This window comes from Ambystoma mexicanum, chromosome 1p (genome assembly GCF_040938575.1).
Source record: "Ambystoma mexicanum isolate Mex_15411 chromosome 1p, UKY_AmexF1_1, whole genome shotgun sequence".
Lineage (NCBI taxonomy): Eukaryota > Metazoa > Chordata > Amphibia > Caudata > Ambystomatidae > Ambystoma > Ambystoma mexicanum.
Window position 1 is genome coordinate 1,397,251,595 of NC_090921.1, and position 23,683 is coordinate 1,397,275,277.

Here is a 23,683-nt window from a genome sequence, read left to right on the forward strand (position 1 = left end):
ACAGTGTACTCGGGAAGGAGGGGCGGGGTACATCCTACAGGCGCAGTACTCTTTCAAATTTTGCTGGTTTGTGACAGTCAAGGGTACATCAAAGCATCTCGGGATCGTGGAAGGCAACGCCTTCCTCCGGCCATGGCCAGCATAATTAAAATATCAAAAGCTCCATGGATCTGCCCTCGAAGTTCTGCTGGTGGCAGCACATACTGATGCCTGTTAATTGAAACAGGTCTGCGATCTGCTTGAGCGCAGAACTCGCTGAAGGGAGCAGGATACTAACCTCTTTGATATGCAATGTGTCAACTTGAAGCTAGCTCCCACACCTCTCTGTGAATGGCATATCTGGAACAACTATTTACAGTTGGCAAACCCTTTTTTTGGGGGGGGGGCCCTTTCAGAGGGACGAAGTATGTGATTTGAGGGAGAAGTCAGTTGTCACCACAAACTTCAAGGGAGACCTGCGCTTTGATCAAGAGTCGGAGAGCTCAATTAACCAGAGAGACACTTTGATCCACAACAGACAGGAAGATGGCTGGGTCTTAGTAGTACTTGTCGGCACCCCTTACCTTTCCTGTTGCAAAGCACTCTGGTTATGACCTCGCGCATCACAGAAGATTGTTGGTGGGGACACAGGATTGGTTCCTTAAGGTAGGCTTAGCCTGCACAAACTGGGGCCCATTTGGCTTTAAAAGAGGGCTGGGTCCCTCACTTAGCAGATCATCCAACGACTTTGAAAGGAGTAAGGACCTATTTGGACCCTGGTTGAAGGTAGTCTGCCTTAGGGCTTCGGCCAGTGAAGGAAGGCCAGGATTTCCAAGAGGGAAGCAAGATCCCCGCAGATCGGTTTCATCCTTGGGGATGTGATCAGGGACATGCTGCCTCCGGTACACCCTCTAGCACCCACGGCCACACCGCTCTTGAGTCCAGCTCCTCCGGGACCCAACGGAGCCCCAGCTGCCCGTTCCCGTTCCTATGACACCGGCTCCTATGGCTGTTCCCGTAACAGCAGCCTCTTCTCTGCTACCGCAGCAGCCTCCGGCACCTATCAGTACGCCACAGCCTCCAGCACTCCACCAGCTGCACCGGACCAGCAAGACACATTGGTGGAAATGGATGAAGAGGACCCCGACATGCCATCGTCGGACAAGGCCTTTCACAAACAGCTTGTGGGCCTGGCTGAGTATTTGGGGCTCCCACGGCCATAGGTGGAACAACCAGAGGCGGGGGTATTGGCAGAGGGTCTCGCTCTAGGTTAGAATGGGAATCCCTTTGCAGAAGGACGTGGTGGCGCTTGCCAAAAGGGATGGCTCAAACCAAACTCTATTCAGCCTTCCAACAGGCGCCTCGACGCCAAGTTTAGGCAAATGGACGGGGACCACCTGTTACTGTCGGCGCACCCCCAGCCACACTCCTCAGGGATTGCGGCAGCTTTGCTCTACTCCAAACCGCAATCGTCCTCTGCTACATCAGTCTCTACACTCCTGGGTAAGGAAGAGAAGATCCTGGAAGCATATGGAAAGAAAATCTATTCCAACGCTTCTCTACATCTGCGCCAGCCCAATGCGCATGCCATATTTGGTGGTCAACCAGAGGCTATGGCGAGAGATCGACTATTTCCTTCCTGAGCTCCCTGTGCACAGCCAGGCATGCTTCAAGGCTGGACTGGCTGTAGCCAAAATAGTAGTGCATGACATAATGGGAGTCCACAGAGGTTCACATCGACGCCTCAGGGCGTGCTGTATGTATTGCTACCAACATGAGGACGGCCTGGCCACGGGCCACGAATTTCAACCCTGATGTCCAGGAGTCCACCCCCAAGGCATATAACCGGGCACACCAGCGCTCGGGCGAGGGTCGGGACTTTCGAGTCTTCAGGGGCTTCCAGGAGAGACAGTCCCTCCTCAAACCAGCACAGGCGCAAGCAGCACAAGGTGGATCACAAAGGCTTTATCTAGTATTTCCCCCCCCCCCTAGCCTCGGAGAGCAAAAAAGCATGACGGTCATCCGGATCCACAAGTCTCTGGTGGGAGCAAGCTTGCCCTTCACACGCAATGCTGGCGAACAAGGTTCACAGACCATGGATCTTCCGTTGGCTCCCTATACCGCCTCCCCTCCCACAGATTGGTACAACAACTCTGTTGGCGGAAAGTCACTAACTCTAGAGTCGGGCAGTGGAGGAAGTCCTAGCCTCTTGGCAGGGTCTGGGCTTCTATTCACGGATTCTCGCCATACACAAGAACAAGAAGGCTGGCCTGAGAGTTGTTGGACCTTGCCACCTTTGAACCTTTCCCTGCCTCTCCAGTTCAATTTGGTTACCCCAGCGTTTTATAGTGGAGACATTGTGTGCAGGAGACTAGATGTGCTCCTTGGATCTGAAGGATGCCCACCTACACGTCCTGATCTGGCAGCCCCATCAGTCCTTTCTGAGCTTCAGGATCATGGGTTTTCATTTCCAATTTTGGCCTCTATTCGGTTCCCAGGGTCTTTACAAGACTGAACGCGATCACAGCCCTGCTCAGGTCTCGGGGTCACCACATTTACCCAAACCTAAACGACTGGCTCGTCAGGTCAAAGTCTCTGGAGGCAGTTCACTACACCGCTGTTAGGCAGAAACCTGTGCAGTTCCCTTAGGGACCACTGCAAAAGATTTAGGACTACCGGTGGTTGGCAGTAAACCCAATTGGTAGCAGTCTGTACCACCCAGATTTACCTGGTAGCTGTGGCTGAGCAGTCAGACTTTTCTCAAGATGAGTTGGGCAGTATAATGAGTATACACAATAGGTACAGAGATACAGTAGCACAGACAAACACTGACCAGAGCTTTGGTGTCAGACACTAAGAGGTAAGGAAATTCAACAGTCACTAATATATATTCTATCCCTAATTCCTTATTAGACAAGTCTTAGTGGGGAAACGCCACTTATTTTCAGACAGAGGTGAGGGCTTAACATAAGATGGCACTCTAATAAGTTCTAGAAAAGGGAAGGAAAAAGGCAAAGTTATGAAAGCACACAAATTTCAATACTTTTCAAAGAACCACAGTGAGGCAGGTTAGGCAAAGTCTACTGGAGAGCAAGGAAGTTCAAATGCCAGGCCCACTCTTGGAGAGAGCAAGCGAAATGCGTCCAGGATCACACAGTGGGGTTATGCCCAAAGAGTTTTCGTAAATAGTTCACAAAAGATTGAGATCATGTCAGGAAAAGTTAGTTAACAGGCCCCAGGCTAACCCAGGTTAGAAAGTCGAGGATTTACTGTCACCCCGAATGATCTGTCGCAAGGGAAGCCAGGCGGGACACAGTACCTGAAATGGGAAGAACGCTCCAGCGGGGGCAGTTGTTCCTGGCAGCGGGTGCAAGTCAGTGTTTCGTCCAGAGGAAGAGAAGGTCTTGACGTGGAGGAAAGATGAAGGTCGTTGCACTGCCAGGGAAGAAACCAGCCGCAGAGTTTCCCGGTTACAAGGTACTACCCTTTTCTTCGCGGTAGTGGTAAACCGTGGTATTCCGGTTGCTGGGGTGCTTGGCACGGGCAAGGCGGGCACGAGATGGTCCAGGAAGGCGAAAAGACGGGCAAACTGGTTATCCCCACCAGTCAAAGGAAGAAGACTCTCCGGACTGAGATCTCCTCTGTCGTCGGGCAAAGTGGTGAGACGGTTCAGCAGGGCTCCACCGGTGGTGTCGTCGTTGCAGGTTGGCTCGGCTTCTCCCTCCTCCGATTCTTTAGGTCCTGTGGCGACTTCCGAAGTTCCAGTCCCCAAAGCCCTGCTTTTATGCAGAAAACCCCCATTCATTCAGCCTAGCTGTCACTCAAACATGCACTTGGGCCAATCACACAAGAATGCGACTTGAGTTGCTGTGGCAACTCAGTCCAGGGTGCCTAAACCCCCCCTCCCATATCCCCGTGGTACCACTTTTGGAGGCTTCTGTGGAGAAGCCCTCCAAAAAGTGGAACAAAGGGCTCAACTTGGGTTGGAGTCACAGAAGCGAACACAACCGCCATTTTGGAACCAAGTTTCGGCAGAAAATACCAACCGTTGAATTTATATTAAGTTAATAAATCGGCAGTATGTTCGAGGCTATTTTAAAAAGTGGTAGCCTCGAACAATGGTAAAATCCCATAGGAATATATTTGCGGTTGAATATAAAAAGTAGTATCCACTGCCACCAGCCAAAACTCGGTCGGGGGAGACTGGACAGTGCCCCCCTCGAACAGACCCCGGGGCAATTGAATTGCCCCGACCAGTACATCCACAATATGATGGTTTGCGCTGGTTCTGTTCACAATTTGAGACTAGTAAAGCCAATGGTGACTTTACATGCCCTGGGAGACAGTAGTCAGTCCCGTGGTATGGAGTCTGTTTGGGGGTCACTACGACACCCCTGGGTTGCTGCACGGAGGGTGCTGTGTAACCCACATATCAAAAACACATGAAACCCTATGGGGGGAAAGGAGCCCATAGAACACATACAAAGTCAAAAGAACACCTCAAATCATGTCTAAGAGAGGGAGAATAAGAGTCTCACTCTTAGCAGGAGAAAAAAATAAACCCCAAAAAATCCAGCAAAGCTCCTGGGGGACTCACTAGGTTTGGGAAATTAGCCTTTACAGAGAATTCTCCCTAACAACCGCCTCCGCCCTCATGAATACACTACACAAGCTGGGATTGTCCATCGGTTGGAGCCCACGCAGATTCTAACCTTTTTGGGTCTCATCTGGAAAACAAGCTCAGGATTTTTCCCCCTCGGAGGATGAGATCACAGCCATCAAGAAGGCCATGGGGCATTTTCTCAGCAGAGCAGTGTCCTCTGCTTGGTGGTACCAACACCACCTGGGCATCCTGGCGGCATGTCTCTTAGCAGTACTGTATACGAGGCTCAGGATGAGGCACCTTGCAGCCTCCTGGAGCCAGGAAAAGGGTTCCAAAGTGCAGGGACCGCATCTCCACCAGGACCTAGTCTGGTGGATCTCGGACAGCAACCTGCGATAGGCTGGCCCTTCCGCCAACCAGCACCTCAAGTTACCATCACCACGGATTCATCCCTAGAGGGCTGGGGAGCTACACTGGGCAGCCAGTGTCCATGGGGTATGGTCCGGTCTGGAGCAGGCGGCCCACATCATATGGCTCGACTTGATGGCCATCTGGCTCGCTCTCAAAGCCTTCCTCTCCATGATCAGTGGCAAGGGGATCCTCATTCAAATGGACAGTTCCACCAACATGTATTACATCAACAAGCAGGGTGGCACCAGGTCATGCCCCCTTCCTCCCCCTCCCCTCCTTCTGCACTCTAGCAGTCAACATTTGGGAGTGGGCTCTGGTAAACATGCATCTGGCAGCAATCCACCTCCCTGGGGAGTCCAACCTGGAGGCGAATGCCAGTTGGACGAACGGGTCCTTCGGGGGATATTGAACAACTGGAGTCATCCTCAGGTGGATCTCTTCGCCACCTGTGACCCCAGTTCGCGTCCTGGCAGGGACATGGCAGGGGTTCTCCAGGCGACGCAGATCCAGTGGAACAACATGAACGCATATCCCTTCCCTCCCACTCCCCTGGTCCACAGGTAATCTGCAAGATCAGGGAGGCCCAGCAACTCTGTATCCCCCTGATAGCTCTGTGGTGGGCAGCAAGGCCCTGGTTCTCAGAACTACTCGGCCTGTTGGATCAGGTCCCGGTGCACCTTCTTCTCGGCCCAGCACACCTACTCTCTCAGCAGGGTGCCTGGTCATCCAGCCCCCTCCCCTACCCACCACAGAAGTTGGCCCTTGCAGTTTGGTTCCTGAACAGGGCACTGAGGCATCTGCATCTGTCGCAGGCTAATCTAGAAATTACACAAGGTGCTGGGAGCAATGCTACCAGGAGCCAGTACAAAACCAAGTGGACCAGGTTTCGTCACTGGGCATAATCAAAGGAGGTCTAGCTGTAGACCTGCACGTTGGACGACGTGCTATCCTTCCCGGCACACCTTGCACACTCTGGTGTGCAGGGAGACGCATGCCACACCTATCTGGCGGCCATCAGAGCCTACAGGAACTTTGAGGAGGTATTCTCATCCTCTAATCCGGTGGTTCAGACACTTGGTGGGCCTGACCAGGCTTTATCACCCATCAACAAACCACAGCCGGTGTGGGACCTCAATGTGGTCTTGGGCCCTCTGGCGCATAATCCATTCGAACCTATGGCGTCCACGGACATCGGACTAGTCACCATTAAGACGGCCCTCCTGGATCAGTGAATGCCAGGCGCTGGTGACCTCAGAGCCTCATACCCTTATGCTACTTTTCATAAGGACAAGGTGGAACTCTCCCCACATTCTTACCTAAGGTGGTCTTCTCGTTTCACCTAAATGAGGAGATAGTGCTACCAATGTTCTTTGCGGAACCTAATGATGATGCTCGGAGGGTATTGCACTGTCTGGATGTGAGGCGTGCACTGAGATACTACCTGGACAAGACCACGAGCTTCCGCAAATCAGATGCTCTTTGTCCCCTTCAGTGGGTCAAAGCCTGGCTGTCAATGTTCCAAGGCTTCCATAGCAAGGTGGATGGTTATGGCCATCAAGGAGGTGTATGAAGGGCAGAACCAACATCTTCCAGCAAATATGCATGCCCACGCAATTGGAGCTAAAGCCACAGCATTTGCTTTCCAGAGGCATGTCCCGTGGCAGGGAAGGCAGCTACAAGGGCTACGCCCTCTTCCTTCTGCAAGCACTACTGCTTGGATGCCGGCTCCAGGTCGGACACAGCATTTCAGGCAGTGTTAAGGAACTTGTTTTGTTAAGATAGCACCTCTCCACGCTGTAGCTACATTCAGTTGTACTCCTCCATTCAGTATGGAGGAAAGGGGACCGGACGTAGGAGTAATTCTAAGTTAATAGTCCCCTTTGCACCATATGTGTCCCCCCACCCTCCTAATAAAACTTGTATCATTAGGCAATGTTGGTATTGTCGACGTGTCAAAGGGGACTGAGGAGTGGCGCCGGGGTGGAGTCAGGGGAGCTCATGCTACCCAGGGCCGCGCCCTGCGTGCCTCTAAATTTAAAGGGGGAAGATTATTTCTAAGAGTGGGAGAATAAGAGTCTCACTGGTGAAAAAGGTTCAGTCTCCCGTCCCTAGCGAGGGACGCCCATACATATGGAGGAAAGGGGACTATGGCCTAGGAGTAAGTTAGTTACTACAGTGAGTTACTTATAATTTTTGCTGCCTCGTGGCCATTGATAGTTTTTCTCCTCTTGGCCACAGGCTCCTCTTTTCCCCCAGATGAATCCGTTCTTCTAAAGCTTGTTCCTCCGTTGATGCTGGGAACCGAGGGGGAAATTGTGATCTTCAAATTGAAGGTCCTGCTCTCTTGCCGTTGAGCTCTGCCACCACTTCTTAGAGCCAGCTAGGCCAATGCCTTGTTGCTGCCGCCCTTGCCATCAGCAGGGTCTGCTCCAGTTCCTTCTCCGCCCTTTCACGTGCCTGTGCTGACTCTGCCTGTTCAGCATCCAATTTCCTTTGAGTAATGTTGTACTCCCAGATCCTCAAAATGCTATTTCTTCAGTGTGTTTGAAAAGTACTTTAAATGAGGCTGGCACTGCTGATATCCGCTCACAGGATATCCTGATTACCAACCCGCTTTTTACCAGCTAGTCAACGAGGGCAGAAAAACAGACGGATCGCTCACGGAGCCATCGATCCCAGCGCAATCCTTTTTCCTCCACCAGTCACCGTTGATCTGTTTTTAGCTCTGCAATGTTGATCCTCCTGCTCGGTTCTTCATTGCCGGCTTGTGCATTGACAAGAGGGAGCAGGGTATTTCCCTTACTGTTGCTTCGGTCCGTACCATTCGTTAAGCTGGCCAGGTCTGTGCTGTACAGGAGTGAGAGGAGTTGGCGGTAGGAGGCACAAGTTTTGTGCTGTCGATTTCCTCCATTTCACAGCTGCTCCTCTCCTCATACCCCTCAGGGACCTGCTTGCGACCACACCGAACTTCACTCTATCTTCTCTAAGCCCCAGGCGGCCCATTCTCCTTGAACCTCAACACACACGAGCTGCATGTTCTGACGGTTGGGTTGCGTGTCCTGTTCTTGGCTACCTGCACCCTGTGCTGCTTGTCTGATCAGACAATCGGTGGCTATCCTCCACGTCGCTGTGTTCCTCCGATCCACGCCACCATTCGACAAGTCGTAGCGTGCTTGATGGCACTGACCAAAAACAATGACGCTGCTCGCTTTGCTTCTTGGTGGGCGATTGAAAAACAAAGAGGGTCTGGAAGAGCGGGACCCCTTTTTATAAGTGGAACGAGGGAGGCCCACAATTGACTGCCTGCTCTTCTTCCCCTTGATGCAGCCAATTGCTTTACCTCTGCCAGTCGCTGCTGGTTCTCGTTACTTCTGTTCATATCAGTTTCTGCAGGCTGTTCAGTTTCCTCCTAAGTGTTGCAACGCTGAAATGATGAAATGCTCTTTTGGCGTTAAAGTCCATGGCGGTACACATCCCCCCCACCGCCCCCAGTCGTGACCATACTTTGCTGTTAATTATATCTAAGCTAATTGCGAACCTGTCCCTACCCAAATAAACCAGAAGGGACATCTCTAATGACCCAACAATTGTGTTCTTTAATTTTGTTGCCCATGGAGATTTTTAGCATACACCTACTAGGAAGGTAATGCTTGGAATTTGGTGTTTACAGACCCACTTCCCATTTGCCTGAAGAATCCTTCACTGATTAAGCTTTTTCCAGTGCTCTGACGAATGTATACAATTTGGCCGTGGCACAATTGTTCGTGGCCGAATTGACTGGTCAAGACTATTTTGCCGCGGCCACATTTAAACCACCCCAAAAAACACTCCTGCAATCACCCTCTGCTTACCTTTTACACGTCTGCTTTGTTTCTGACCCTGCAGCATCGGATCCGTCCCTCCTACATGGGTTGGATCTGAAAACGCAGGGTCCGGTTTTCTTTATTTCCATCCCCTGCCTCCAAACCTCCGGAAGCGGGGGGACACCCCCGCTACCCTCAAAAGGCCAACACTACCAAACATGGGGAGCGGGGCACATCCCTGCTCGCTATATTTGGTAGTGATTACCCAAACTGATAGTTTACAAACTATCAAATGGTACAGATTTACTATACAATTGTTAGTAAACGACCAATTTGGGTGCTACCACTCTGACATATTCTGGTGAGCACTGGCATTTATCAGAATGGGGAAAAATAAGTGCTCACTCTGAATGTCGGTCAGACTTTGGGCTGGTTTTTCATTGTCCTCTTTCAAGGGATTCGGTGTTTCTTCTGACCTTTTGACTGGTATACATTCTAGTGTGGAATACCACTTGCAACTGGGAACAAGGTTGATTTTTCAAGAAGAGGTCCCACCGCCAGTTTGTTCTACCACACCACAGAGATGACTGTGATTGATGGGACTTGATTGAGAAATGCCACTTACTCGGTACTCGCTCAGTAATTGGCAGGTGCCGTTCAAGTTCACACAATTTGTACTCTGGGTCCAGACGGACCTTGCTCAGTCGATCAGAGGTGATGACCTCTCAAGGAATATCAACCCCAATAAATCGTTCACCAGTAAACAATGAGTGCTCTCTGGAGTGGCAACTATCACTGTGTGTTTTAAATGTCGCCCGATTTTATATTTCTAGATCTACAGTCCCTTCGACAGGCATATCGTTTGTATCAAAGCCTTTTTGGACGGGGTAGTAGCTTGGAATCCAGCATCGACCAGAGCCGATAAGTTACACTGACCATGTACCTTGACTGGGGCATAATCTACTTTTATTTGTTCCCCATGTCTACAAAGAAAGTGTGAGTTATTGGCCAACTCTGCAGTCATTGTTTTAATAATCCGCTCCAACACTGCGATCTTGGTTGATTTTCTGTGTCTGAGATTGGGAACCTGTAGTAAGGAATTTACATTTTGCAATGTGTGTAGTTGTGGGGGAGGGAAGAGTCATTTTCCAGATTCTTTGCTGTTCCCCTTTGTCTGAACATGAGCAAAATGAATTGGGGCGATTCTGGATAATTAACGATCCACTCAATTTATTTCCTCTACACGTTTTTAATTCAAATCAACTCCTGTATAAAAAAAACTGCAACTTAAAACGTACAAATCAATACATTCAACAGTGTTACACAGGAATGAAAATACCGTACATTACGTGTGCATACAGTTTATAATTCAAAACATGTTTATACATGTAATACAGTCCCTATTGCTCTACTAGGTCTATCTGCCTCCTTCACTCGGCTGATTGTGCAGTGTTTTGTGAAGGATTAGAAATGTGAGGTAGACCGTTTTTGTATGATTTTTCAAAATATGCTATTTTATTAAATTAGATGTTTAAAAAAATAATTACAATGCGGCAAACACACAAACCTAGCCAATTACATAACACAATTTCAGGTTTGCTTTTCTGTGTTTTGAGGTTCGATAGCAGAATTGTCTTTTGATGTTTAATGAAAGTCCTCGTTTCCTGGAGTTGATGCCTAATTGTATGCCAATTTTCTGATACAACAGTGTAGGGAGGCAAGGACTCCATGCTAAATTCTATACCTAATCTCATGGTCGAATTATTTATATAGCGCTTTTGACAAAGCGCTGTGCATAGAACATATTTATCACAGATCACAGCAACTAGCACTCAACCAGCTGAGTTACCTTATTGGCTAACATCCTTCAGCGTATCGACTGAGGTATAATAATCAGTGTCTAGATTTTGGACACACCATGTATGAAGTGCTACATACAGTTTTCTATTTCAATTACAAATGTAACTTTAATTTGTTTTGTACAGCACTTTCACTTACTGGAGAGTCAGGTTTTGAATGTTTTAATTGTACTCTTGAATATTTGACAGGCTACACCTGTGATTAGTGTAATGACATCACTCGCCCTTGAGCAAAGTCTCTGCTGCCACTGACCATTTACAGTAATGTACCCCATTGACTGCAAGGTTGAATGATCTACATACTCCTCATTTTACACTGTTTTATAACAGTACAAATTAAATTGTAAGTGTAAAAATGATCTGCCTCTGCATGATTATGCACACAGCAGAGGAATTCTGAAAAATACAATTGTGCAATATTGGTTTGTTTCACTGAAAATAAGCATAATGTGTTACAAGAGTAATTCTCAATTGCAACTTATTGTTCCATCGTATTAATACAATCTTAAACTGCAAGGACAATGGATATGCACAGTGCTTCTATTTGCTCCATGAGCATCTACACACAGCAGAAGCTGAATGGAAATAAACCATTCTTTTTATCAGTGTGCAGTTTCTTATTTTGAAAGGCTTCAGAGAAATGCATTTTGTTTCAGAGGCTTTTCTCCATGGCTTGCAATTACATCCATGTAGATAAAAATCAAAAGAAGCATTCTGGTTTCTGGCAAATAACTGCACCTTTGCACTACCCTCTGCTCTAAACTTGTGCGTAAAGGTACACAGGAAAATAATAAAGCTGTCATATTTACAAGATTTACATGCGTAAAAAGGCCTGGTACAAACTTTATCTGGAGGACTGGGCTAGTCCCTTAGTTTAGGGTGTGCCCTTTTGATTCTTTTTTTCTCAGGATAGTTCCTGCTGATCGGCTGTTTTGCTGGAGATGGGTGGTACGCAACACCACAAAGGATCAAAGAGGCGTAGTCCTTCAGTCTCTCGTCCTGATGGCTGGCTGGTACAGGCAGTCTGTAAAGCACAAACGCAGCCCTTGTACAGCTGGCCTGGACTCGGTGTGGATTACCTGTGTGATACAGATGGGGCTTTAATAATTATATTACCAGTCCCCATAACCCAAACTCGGTACGAGTTTGCATTTTAAAGATTAAACTGCCACAATGACAGCTGTTCCTCATAATTATGTTTTGGGGCAAAGGTGAAGATTTAAATGCAACATCCATACTGTAGTGGCTTTGCTGTCGGAGCACCTGCAACTTTTGAACCTCCTCTGTGCCACTTAAGGGCAGATGCTGCAGCATGGCACATGTCGCTATGCTTTTGGGGTGGAGTTTTTTGGGTTTGTTAGCAGAGCGCCCTTTCTATGATGGAATCTGCATCGTTTTATAAGACCTGGGGCTTCTACACACTGGCCAGATGGCAATTCATCAGTGAGACCATCTGTGACGAAACGAGGATGAGATGCCTGCACTGAGGAAACGCAAAGCTCAGTTGACCACCTGTTATGCAAACTAGTTTGACCCTCTCCAAGAACACAACAGCAGGAACAAGCAGGGCAAGATGTGGTTGATGAAAGATGAGTCTTTCATAGCCGCTGCCATGTACCATAAGGATGTATTCCAGGATTGTGAAAAGCCTCATTACTTGAGTCTCATAAGGCGCAAGGGACTCTGGTGACCAGGAAGGCCCACAACCTATAGTAAGAACTCACTGGAGGTGGTATACAAAGTCCCATTCTACTGATCAAACCATTATTAATAATGAAGTTGGGAGCTCCGTCCACAATCCTTGTTCTAAGCCAAGAGAGTCGGGTGGATTCTTAGCTTGAAGGCGAGTTAACGGTCCAGGTTGATCGGGTTGTAGATTCCCCTGCCACCTTCTCTTCACCAAATGAGCATTAATGGAGCTCCAGGTACATTTATCAGCCAACATTTCCCAAAGGAGAATGCGGCACAACTAGTGAGTTGTCCCTACAGCACAGCAACACAACGCTAATTGCGTTTGAACTTGCACAGCAATGGTGCTTCAAAGATGCACCACCCACATGTATGACACTCACTGGCAACTGGCAGAATTGATCTGCACAGACGCACTATGGCTTCCTCCGCAGAGCTGCTTGGACGCTTCTTCCTGAATTCAAGATAACGCATTTTTTTTTTACCCTTCGACCGCTGCTAGGGAAGTCATTAAAAATGAACATGAAAAGCGAAAATAAGTAACGCCAGCTCGGAAACCTTTGGCCGGGCTTGGTGAGGGATAGCTGATGGAATGGGGAAGGCACACCTAGAATTGAGCTATAAGCAATCATAAGGCTGGAGCAGGGTAATTGATGAAACGCAATCTTGCGGTTTATTGCATTATGACGACAAATTAGTCTGCTTTTAAATCGTCCATGACCCCTTCACACTCAACCCTAATGCAGGGAGTTTCATTATGAGTTGCTGAGCTGGAGGCAGCAGGTGGTCGGCAGGAGGCCAGAGCTTCCAGACTGATTAGAAAAAGCATTGGCAGTGGCAACAATTTGGGTTTTTGTGTAGACCTGGGAAAAAACACTTGCCAGGCACTGCTGTAGTGGAATTAACTGGCTATTGATGGTAGCAGCTGCAAAATGGGGCAAGTGCTTGGACATCTAATTGCAGTGCCTCGCAGATGCCCAATAATTATACAAAAGCCAAAACTGTTGGCTTTGCCAATGCTTGTTTTTAACAAGATTTCAGTGAAGGACACATAGTTCTTACAAATTTGAGTGGCTGAAGGCAGACCTGGTTTGCTTGATTAAAGCGAGCTGAACGAGTTTGCATGAGGTGGTGTTTTGGGTGGGGAGGGGCCAGAACTGGGTGGGAATGGTCATGGGGATTATCTTGCGATGGGCAGTCAGTGGGTGGGCAAATGACCAAACCACTTCGAGCTTTGTGTCCATCCTCGTATGCTATTTCTTCCTATATGTACTCTAATGCAATAGTTTCTGCTTATAGGTGGTTCTGCCGCCTAATTGCCCAAACTATAAATTGAACCATGGTGAGGTCTCTTATCTGTATTATCTACGCAGGGCAATCAAGCAATCAACTTGCACCCTTAAAATGAACCATGGTCTAAAAACGAGGAAAAAAAAGAGCCTGTTAATGGCTGAGTGCAGCCGTTCAGCTCCAATGCAGACTTCTCAGGTCTATTACAATCTCTGCAATAGCTGCCTATCCATCAAATTAATTTCAAAACTGTTGTGCTTGCTATTATGTTTGTGGACTTGCTCTGTAGTCTATAGGTGTCTAGATCAAACTATACAGCCCTTTTAGGCCTTTCAAAATGGCTGCATGCTAGTTGCCTGTTCTACTAGAGGAGACTGGCGATTCTTTGTGCTTGGCCCCTGCCGGTGGTACCCTTCGTTATTAAAATGTTGTTCCTCTTCCTTGTGCTGATCACCGAGGAGTGACCATCTACCCTGAGATGCAGTTGGGGTTGCTCGGTTTATGTGCTACAAATGCAGCAAATGAAACTGCTTTGGTTCAGAAAGGCGACTTATGGCAATGGATGAGAATACCATAACCTGACAAAGACCCTAAGTAAGGGGAAAGAAATATCTGCTGGGAGCAGTGCTATAAAGGTATTGCCATTAACCCAGGAGTGCAATCCAGACTAGATTTCTACCATGAGCAAGAGTGTTGTTGAGGTTTTGTCAGACCGGAAGTGTGCTGGCCATCCTATCGTGGGACTGAGGCATCGAAGCATTTTGGGCACCATGTCAGCGAGACTGTTTGGTGCTTTCCAGGATTCCTAAAACAATGGGGCGATATACCCTGGGGTGGTGGGCCGACCCTGTCGGTAATGACACGCCACCCAAGTTAAGGCTCTGACTGAAGCGAAGGTTCCTGAATGCAAGCGGCAGTACGGTTACCGACAGTGTCTGCCCGCCACCGAGGGGCATATCGCCCTTTGCACCCGTTCAGTTTTGGAAGAGTATGCAAATGTTTTCATTTATTAAAAATAAGACACTCACCACCAGTTTACAATGTTTATGACCGTGACGTAATTTAAAAGATATATGTACGCCCTCTCATCACCTGCGTAGGAAACTACAGTGGTGGAAAGAGATGCGGGGAAAGGGGTGGTAGGAACTCCGGGGAAAGGAATGGGAGCGGGGGACTGGCTAGCAGCACCCAGGCTGCTCGGAACGTGGGCTTGTACCATAGTGTACAGTCCACGTTCCAAGCATCCTGATTAGCCAGTGCCCCCTTCCAGGGCGCTAATGGTCTTTTAGATGGATCCTGCCTCCATTATGAGTAGATTTGATCCCTACACTTAGCATAGTTGTCGCTTCTTGAGTTCAGGTGGAACCCCCACACCACCTCTTGTGTATATATAAAGGTGGTGAACTGGATTTCTGACTTGTCTTCTGTTAGTAACTTGTTACATTGTCTAGATGTTGAAAGGATTCGTTTTTACATTTTTGTGATATTTTCCTAGATTTGTTTCCTGAGGAGGAGGAGGAGGATGATGATGGCAGTAGCAGCAGTGATTACGGCAGTCATCACAGACCCGGAACTGCTTTACCACGACTTGTGCCAGAAGGAAACCTGCTTTTTCCAGATATATTTCAGACCAATCAACTTTTGTTCTATGAGCGGTTCAAAACTTACCAAGATTATATGCTGGGTAAATTATTTTTTTTCTGTTTGTCTACAGTCTCATTTTCTGCCCCATGTTTTCCATACTCCGATCTCTGGCCTCTTGCTCTTTCTTGCCACGTACCCACATTCGTTCCATCGACCTCTTTGCTTGTGTGGACTAATTACCTTCACTCCAGTTTACTCCTCTTTCCCTTACCCTCCTGGAAAAAGACAGCCTGATTGTTGGACTAACAGTCTACACAAGTAGACGCTCAATTAGAAATGATGACGCAAAAGCACAGACCATAAAAAAATAGCTCACTAAAGCAATATTTGCATCTCTATTTTTTTGTGTGTTTTTAAATGAATACTGTAGGTACAAGCTGGAATGAAGCTTTGTTTTGGATTTTTGTTTTGTTTTCATGGTCTTCAGTTTGTTTTTCATTGTTGGCTTTCATAATTGTGAGTTTATTAATCTTTTAAAATGTTAATGCTTTTATGTATCTAAGTTATTGGGGAGACACGAGATGGCAGGGTAAAACGGAGCTCCTGCTCCTTTCGTGTTATTATATTAATCCCAGAGAGGACCAATGTTTATTTTGCCTTTATTCTGCCTTACCTGGCATCTGGAACCTCCGAACTAACACAGCCTGTTTCCAGCTGCACTTAGTGACCTCTGCTGAAACAGCGAGGAGGCCCGACTCAGCAGATTCGGGTAGTGACTGACCGCATTTCCCGTTGGCGAGGTCGGGTCGCGTCAGACGTTTGGCTTGGCCCGTTTTCCGGCAGACACATTGAAATTAGTGTCTTTCAATTAAAACATGGCATAAAAGGTACTTTTAACACATTTTAAAGGCTACACTCAGGAACTTTCACCGTTCTGTTTCTGTAAAGGTGGTTTTGGCATTTTATCTCGTTGAGATATAAATATATGAGAATACTGCCCTTTTTAATCTTATTTGGAGGCTGACAAGTAAGAAATCTTGTGGAAAAGAACTTTTATTTTGACACGAACATCATTCACTATTACTTCCAAGAGGTGCTGGGTTAAAACTGTTGTGCCTATTCTTTCAAGCATTTTATTAGTGGTACGTTGTGCCTTTTTAAGCATTAAGCCGCAACAATAATGGAAAGTTGTGGGGGGGGGGGCTCTCAGTGTAATATAAATATCCCCTAGTTGCTCTGATTTGCTTCTTAGTATGGGTTCACTAAAAGGCCATTGCTAAAAGCTCTGCTAATAAACATCAGGGCCATTGGCGGCCACCTGAAAAAGGCCAAAAAGTAACTGCCCTCCTTCTGCCCAAACAATATTAGAATCTAGTATGGAGACAACTAAGAGCACTCGAACCCTTTTATGGAAACTACTAACCTTAAACTCCAACAAATGGATGAGCGTTGGGCACAGTTTGAAAACAATATTGGCTTTTGAGAGAAGAATTAGCGTGGCTGAAGACATTGTTGCTCTAGTTGCTCAAATGGAAAAATCCAGATATACTTTAAAATTTGGAAAATAAAAATCGTAGAAATAATCTCAGCATTTTTGGTTTTTCCAGAGGGAGTGGAAGGGTATGTCGTTGCTCTCTTTCTCAAGAAAACCCTGCATAACCTCCTGAATCTACATGTGTCCATGGTTCTCAACGTACAAAGGGCACAAAGTAGCGTTTTAAAAAAAAAAAAAAAAAGCAGAGCCACACAAGAAAAATGCACCAAGAACGCTTTTGGAGTATACACGACTTCATCTGATCTTGCTCCAGGAATTCTAAAGGAATTGCACATCTGGGTGGAATGGTCACTGGATTATTATCTCCTAGGCTGTGTTCAAGACTTCAGCTTTATAAACCTGCTAGGGCGCTCTCCTTTCATATGGTGCAATAAAAACAGAACTATAAATGAAAGAACTGTTTTCCAGAAAGCTTCGATTAATAAAGGTGTTACATTTTTTAATCAAATAATTACAGGAGGCAATATCCTTACTGCAGAAGAATTTAAAATCAAATTTTCTTTACCAGGATTTCCTCGTAAATCAATATCATATCTTAATGCATGTTTGTATGCCATGAGCAGAAAGTAATCCAATTAATTGGTTGTTGATCCTATTCAATTACTCATCATGGAATCCCTTGATCTTGTCAACTCTCTAACCTCTACTAAATATTAAAGGGGGGAAAAACCTAATACCAAGTGGTCATCTGAAATTCAGTGGGAAGAGTACTGTGGAACACACTTTGATGGTCTTTTTTATAACGCTCTTCATACTGAAAGATGTTTCTAAGCATGGACCCGGGAGTCGGACCTGTTGCTCAGCGTTGTCTTGCTTCGAAGACGAGCGCGTTGCCACTGAGCAATACTACCTGTCAAATGTGGTCTATGATTTGGGCTAAGATTAAGATGATATCCGTCTCTGCAAACCTAACCCAAACTTTGTATTTCTTCACACACAGCCTTTATTACTCCTAATGATTTATGCTGCTGCTGTCGTTCAGCCACTGGGTCCTTTTAGTCGGATGTTCTTTGGTGAATAGTTTTTGGAACCAAGTTTGGATTTCCCTTCAACACATTTTTTTAATTTCTATTCCTTTGTCTAACTAATATCTGGGAAGTTTTTAATGCAGGGAAAATGAAAACCTCTTATTTTTGACCAATTATCTGCTTAATTACATATAATTTGGAAAGGTTTTACTAACCTTTCTTTTAGAGGTTAGTGGAATAATGTGTTCATAGAATGGAGAAATGTATCATTTACTCACCTTGTCTTTCTTTCAAACATGAAAAGAAATGGCAAAACTTTGTTAATTATTCATATGCTAAGAATGTTTAACCCAGCCATGTATTTTATTGATATTTACATTAATAGCAGTGACCCTATTGCTTTATGATTAATTTGATGTACTTTATACCTAAACCTTTTTTTCTTTTACTAGATCAAAATTCGGTTTCTTATATATCTAAGCAATGTTTTTCTTTCTATATTTCTAAGTTGACTTATATTCCGATTACTATCAAGTATCATATTCTGGAATATAGGTTATATTGTTTATTGATCTCTTATTGTCATTGATATTTGTGATTTGTTTTTGAGTAAAAAAAAAATCTATACACTTTTTTAAAATTATGCAAATATTTCTACTAGTAGTTGGGTAGCATACTGCGCCAGTCATAATTGAGACTCCATAAAAGTGTGTGTATATACAAACCTGTAATTATTTGTTGTGTAACCTAGGTACTGAACTACAGTCGTAAAATATCCTAGGCCTCATTAGAAACCGATTTTAAACCATCCATTGGATAGATTACCTCTGTATGCATTGAAAATTGTGTTTCAGCAAGATTCAAACTTTGTGTTTTCGCAAGATCCCTGTTGTACCGTGGTTTTGTCGTTATATTTCCTTAATAAGGTTCTCTGTTTGAAGGAAACCTAATGATACCTGTTGCATGCATATTATAAGTGAGCTACTTTATTCTCTTGCATAGTCTCGGGTGGATAACTTGGGGGCAAGGCGCTCACCTTGGAAGCAAGACGACATGGAATAACACAGGTTTGATTTCCCCGGGTTCGTGCTTAAAAACCTCTGGGTCCACGCCTAGAAACCTTTAGTTGCTAAGCGCATTATAAATAACCAATTATATAAAATAATATTGCATGGTTATGGTAGAAGTTATATATGTTTAACTTTTGATGGAAGTATTGTTCCATAGGTCAAGTTGTCCTGTCTGCATCCGTGTTCTATTCTTATTCATGTCCTATGGGATAAGAAGAGAATAGAAAGGGAAGTCTATATTTCTAGATGCTACCCAAATATGAAGATTGACTATTTAGGCTTAGTTCTCTTACCTTATTAGGCTATTGATGTCCTTCTTTCAGGATGGCAGTGATCCGCTTGTGTGTGGGAGCACTGCCATCTTGAAAGTGACTTTTACTATGACAATGCAATGTCACACGTTTGTGATACTGTGACGTGATTGCTCCCAATCGCGCCCGCTCATTGTGGCATCCTGGTCAGTACGAGTGCCTTTGGTGCTCCTCACTATTAAAAAAAAAAAAAATAAAAGACAATTAGTAAAAATACCAAACGAAATTAATGATCAATAAGCAGTACTATATTTTAGGATTTTGGGGCAATCATTAGCTTAGCTTTGTGGATCGCATGATTTATCAAGTATAATCGTGGTCCCTGCCTAAACATTTGTGTACGTCTTTACACTGGATAAGATGGGTAAATCATCTGACGGCAATATATACTAAGTCCCAGGAATGAGGCTGCAATATTTAAGTGCAAGTGATCCTCCTTTAAGCAATGCCTGATGCCTATATTCAAAAAAAGATTTCATATGAAGTTCTCATATGAACCATATAAGGTTGCTCCTGCCGATCCTTGCCAAGTTTATTCGTTTATATTTTTCCATTGATTATCTGAGCCTGGAAGTGATTTCTCTCGGCCCTCCAACCTTAATATTTCTACTAGGTGGTCATATTGCAGTATAGTCGATGTGCGTACTGTTTTGATTCCAATTCTTTGCTTCATTAAATGGGCAATGCTCTGTAGCAGTTCTAGTAGGCGAAGGTCCATTTTTTTCACACAGCCATGTTGGTAGATTTTGTAGAAGTCATGTACTATGTGTTTGCATTCCAGAAGATGTTTGTGCTTATACGGCAAGTTGTACAATGCCTGTGACTTGCTCATTCTGTCCCGCATTTACCAGAATGCAACTAAAAAGCCTTTGATTTAGTTTTCTATTTACACATGAGGTTGGGGAGAGCTCTCATTGATTAGGCCTGGAATTACCTATACAGTCATTACTCTGGTCGTCACAGTATGGAGTTGCATAACACCTGGACTGCCTGTACAGAGTTGTTGGTGTTTTGCCTGGAAAGTTTATGGAGTGTATTTTAGAGGTTGCTGTAATAATCCACCAGTTCATGTGTAGTTCGGCTCATGATGGGACGTTAAGTACATCTCTGAGCTTGTGTCTCCTTTTTCATCTTTAATTTTCAGTCACACTCAGTTGATATCAGAAAATGGATTGTTGTGCTTCTGGGCATTCTACTAGTTGCGAATGAATGTACAATTAAGTTTAGTCACGGTCAGTCTATCAGGATAGATTACCTAGGTATTCAGGATTGGGCTTTTCGTGTTATAACTTTATACATCAATCCATTAAAGCACAGTGTAATTTAGTCTCTTCCTTCAGGCTATTTTCATCACCTGACTACCCAAATGAGTGAGCAAGTGTGGTATGCAGTGGATTCCAAGACTGGCATAAAAACCTACCTTTTACACAGAAGTGCAAATGCAAGTGTGGTCTGTGGTGATCAGCAGAGGAGCCGAGGCGTGTGGTGGGGCTAGGGCCCTTACTGTAAGTGCTAGCTCCCTTTTGTCTTGCCAGCTATAGGTTATGATCTATTTTATTATGGCGCCCTTCACCCCCACAAACCCCCCTTGAGCCATCTATGGTGTAGTACTTCTCCAATTTGTCTGATTTTTATTTTTAAATAACAGCAGCTCCTTCTTCAAACTACAATTTACATAGTAATCCTGGCTATAACATCGACTTGGGGCCACGGGTTGAGAATTCTGAACGGCTCTACTGATCCAACAAATTCTGTGAACCACACAAGTGATTAGTTTCTTTCCCAAAGAACAGCTTGGCCTCACTCGCCGTCTTTCAAGGAAAAAAAAACAAGTCCAGATTACCAACTTTTGTCAGCCTACTGAACTTTGCACTGTATATTCAGCTTCTCTTTCAGGACTGGTAACTTCTACAATAACAGATGCTGTTGTGTATTTAGTTCTGTTGCTTCGTTTTATAGCTGGCCCCTAATCAAGGGGCAACTGGGGAATGTTCAGATTCGATGGTGTTCAATAAATCCTTTCTGTGACTGTCAAGATTTGGGGTATGAGGTCTGGTTTGCCTAAGTCTCTAAACAACGAAGGGAGGGTTAGCTTCAGGCCCAGTGATAGTACCTGCTTGCCAATCTTCCACCAGACTCCACAATTGCTGTCTCTCTAATCCCATTGCCCTGAGGATTACTTCACTCCTAGAAATGTTAAAATATGGTGGACATCGAATATTCTACCCAATCTCTACAACCTGGGGCCATCTTCGATCTCAGCCCTACACTTGGTATTAGTCGTCATTGAGGCTCTATGTCAACATCCAGCATATAGCTCAAGAAAATGCTAATGAGATTGCACACATTGATCTGACCAGAATGTGATCATTTTATTGGAGCCTCTTTTGAAACTGCTCAATCTTCATTGTGTGGGTGGATTGGACTTGTAGTCGGATAAGTTGACCAACGTAGTGCTAAATCGGGGTTTGAAATTAAGAACTGATGAGCTGGAGCTAAGACCAGCTCCTGGGTTGTTAGGCATCACCCAGAAGGCAGGAGCTACCACTGGGGAACCAAGAGCAAGTACTCGGGGCAGCGTGAATCTGACTTCCAGATAATTTGCACACTTTACTTTTTTGTCCATTTATGAGTCGGCGTGTACTAGATGTATTTTAATTAGCGTTACCCAAATACTCAGTTAATGTCACACATGCATGTTTGAAAGGTACCAATTGCCTGGGGAGTGTGGGGAACCAGAAGTAAGGCACGGATACAAGGGTGGTATTTATTTGGGGTATAGACTTTTAATTGCTCACAAAAGGTTGGGGGAAAAAAGACCTCTCTATCCCTACATCAGAGAGGGGCTTCCCTGCCTCGAGAGAACTAATTAAAACAGCCAGGGTCCTTTTTTGTGCTTTTCTCGGCTTCCCCGGACCTCGCTTTCAGCCCACGTGCCTTCAGTCTCGGTTCACTTCCTCTGGGCTGTGAGATTCTTACCTGAGGATCCGGTAGCCCTCGCTCTTGTTTCGGTTTCTCGCAGCGTTACTCATCCTTCTCGTGATCCGCCCTTGCCTTGGCGTTGCTGTGGAAACGGTATGACACTCTTGGATCTATTCGGAAGTGAGCTTCGGAGTAGCCGGCTTACAGGCTATGTTGCTCGCTCGCCATCCCCGGTAGCATGCGTCTTCTCTCTGTTGCGCTCTCCAGCTGGCAGCTTTGTCTCTCCGGTTGGTCACAGCAACGCAGAGTGACCTCTCTGCTTCACAGCTGTACATTTAAATTCCAGCATTGGGAAAGGGGGTTCTCCTGAACTAGAGAGATTCCCAAAAGAACTAGTCTGCTCACTTTGGTTTACTGGAGTGATCATCATTCCCAATACTGGTTTGTTTTTACTCTGCATGAATGAATTAGCTGGAGTGATTTCACAATATAACCTGTCGGTCACATCAGGGCAGATGGGAGGGGAATTTAATTCCTGACTAGGGGTTAAAGGACTATCGGCACAATTATACAGCGTTTCCTGAAGATGATCGTCCCCAGTAACATGAGGGGCTTCCCTCGGCTGTGCTAGGCTACAACCAGGAGCTAAATAGCTCCCAGCTCCCCTTACTTTCGATAACCTGCTAAATATAGAGGTTCTGGAGGATGAAGTCAATAGCCCCACTCCGTTACTAGAAGGCTACTCTAGGTTGAGCTGTTTGCGACATCAACAAAGGAAGAACTTTTAACGGAGCTCCACAACATCTGTGAGGGTCCACGGGAGAGTAGGACTTCAGATCAATTTAGGAGTAAAAGGGGGGGCGAACACAGCAGATAAGAAATTAAACCAACCTAATAAACAATGATAACGAGCTAAGATCCTCCAGAAAGTCTTTAGTCTTTAGAAAATATAGGAGGAATTATCGACCTAAACACACAAGATTCCATCTCCTTGGAGATGTTGGAATTTACTACGAAAGGAGAAACTCGCAACACTATAGCGCTAGTAATGTCTGCTACTACAAAAAGAAGGGAGATGTTAATAAACATAAGAAACCTTTGTTCTCCCTACTAGTAACCCTGAATTGGGACAGGGGTTGGATGAAGGTGTACAGGTAGGTAACCTACGGTGGGGCCTGAAATTGACGTCTGCACCCAAAACAGTTCTTGTTGCCTCTTTTAGCTGGACTGAACGAGGAGTCTTTTCCGAAGGGTAATGATATGAGGGGTGTATCTGTGCCCCCTGAACTAAAACCAAATGTACAGCTGCAGTTACAGTCCGCACACGTGCCTCTTGAAAGAATTATTGGCTTAGAGGCTTAGAGAATATTGTTTTAGTGAATGGTGTGTTAAAATTGAATAGCGGCTCATTACTTGATCTATTTTCTTGACTTCCTGCTTCAGACTACTGCATATGGGGGATGTTGATTGTCACCATTCCCAACCACGAGACAGACTCACTGGTGGCTATTTCTATTCTTATGCAGTGGCTCGTCAAGTAGCAAAGGGCTGCCTTGGGTCTTTATCTGCTGGAGTTTTCCAACCTTGGTGATTTTAATTTCTTTTTTGATTCCTGTGTCATCTGAGGGGTCCTTCGTCG

The 23,683-nt window shown here is 45.5% G+C and overlaps 1 protein-coding gene across 1 annotated transcript in view; it reads left to right on the forward strand.

Moving 5' to 3' along the window:
• The window catches only part of SHCBP1 (SHC binding and spindle associated 1), a 349,542-nt gene that overhangs the window by 37,764 nt on the left and 288,095 nt on the right, over positions 1-23,683 (forward strand). The window contains exon 2 of the mRNA XM_069607070.1: positions 15,130-15,318. Within this exon, the coding sequence (XP_069463171.1) occupies positions 15,130-15,318 (189 nt within the window). The remainder of the gene's footprint in view (positions 1-15,129; positions 15,319-23,683) is intronic.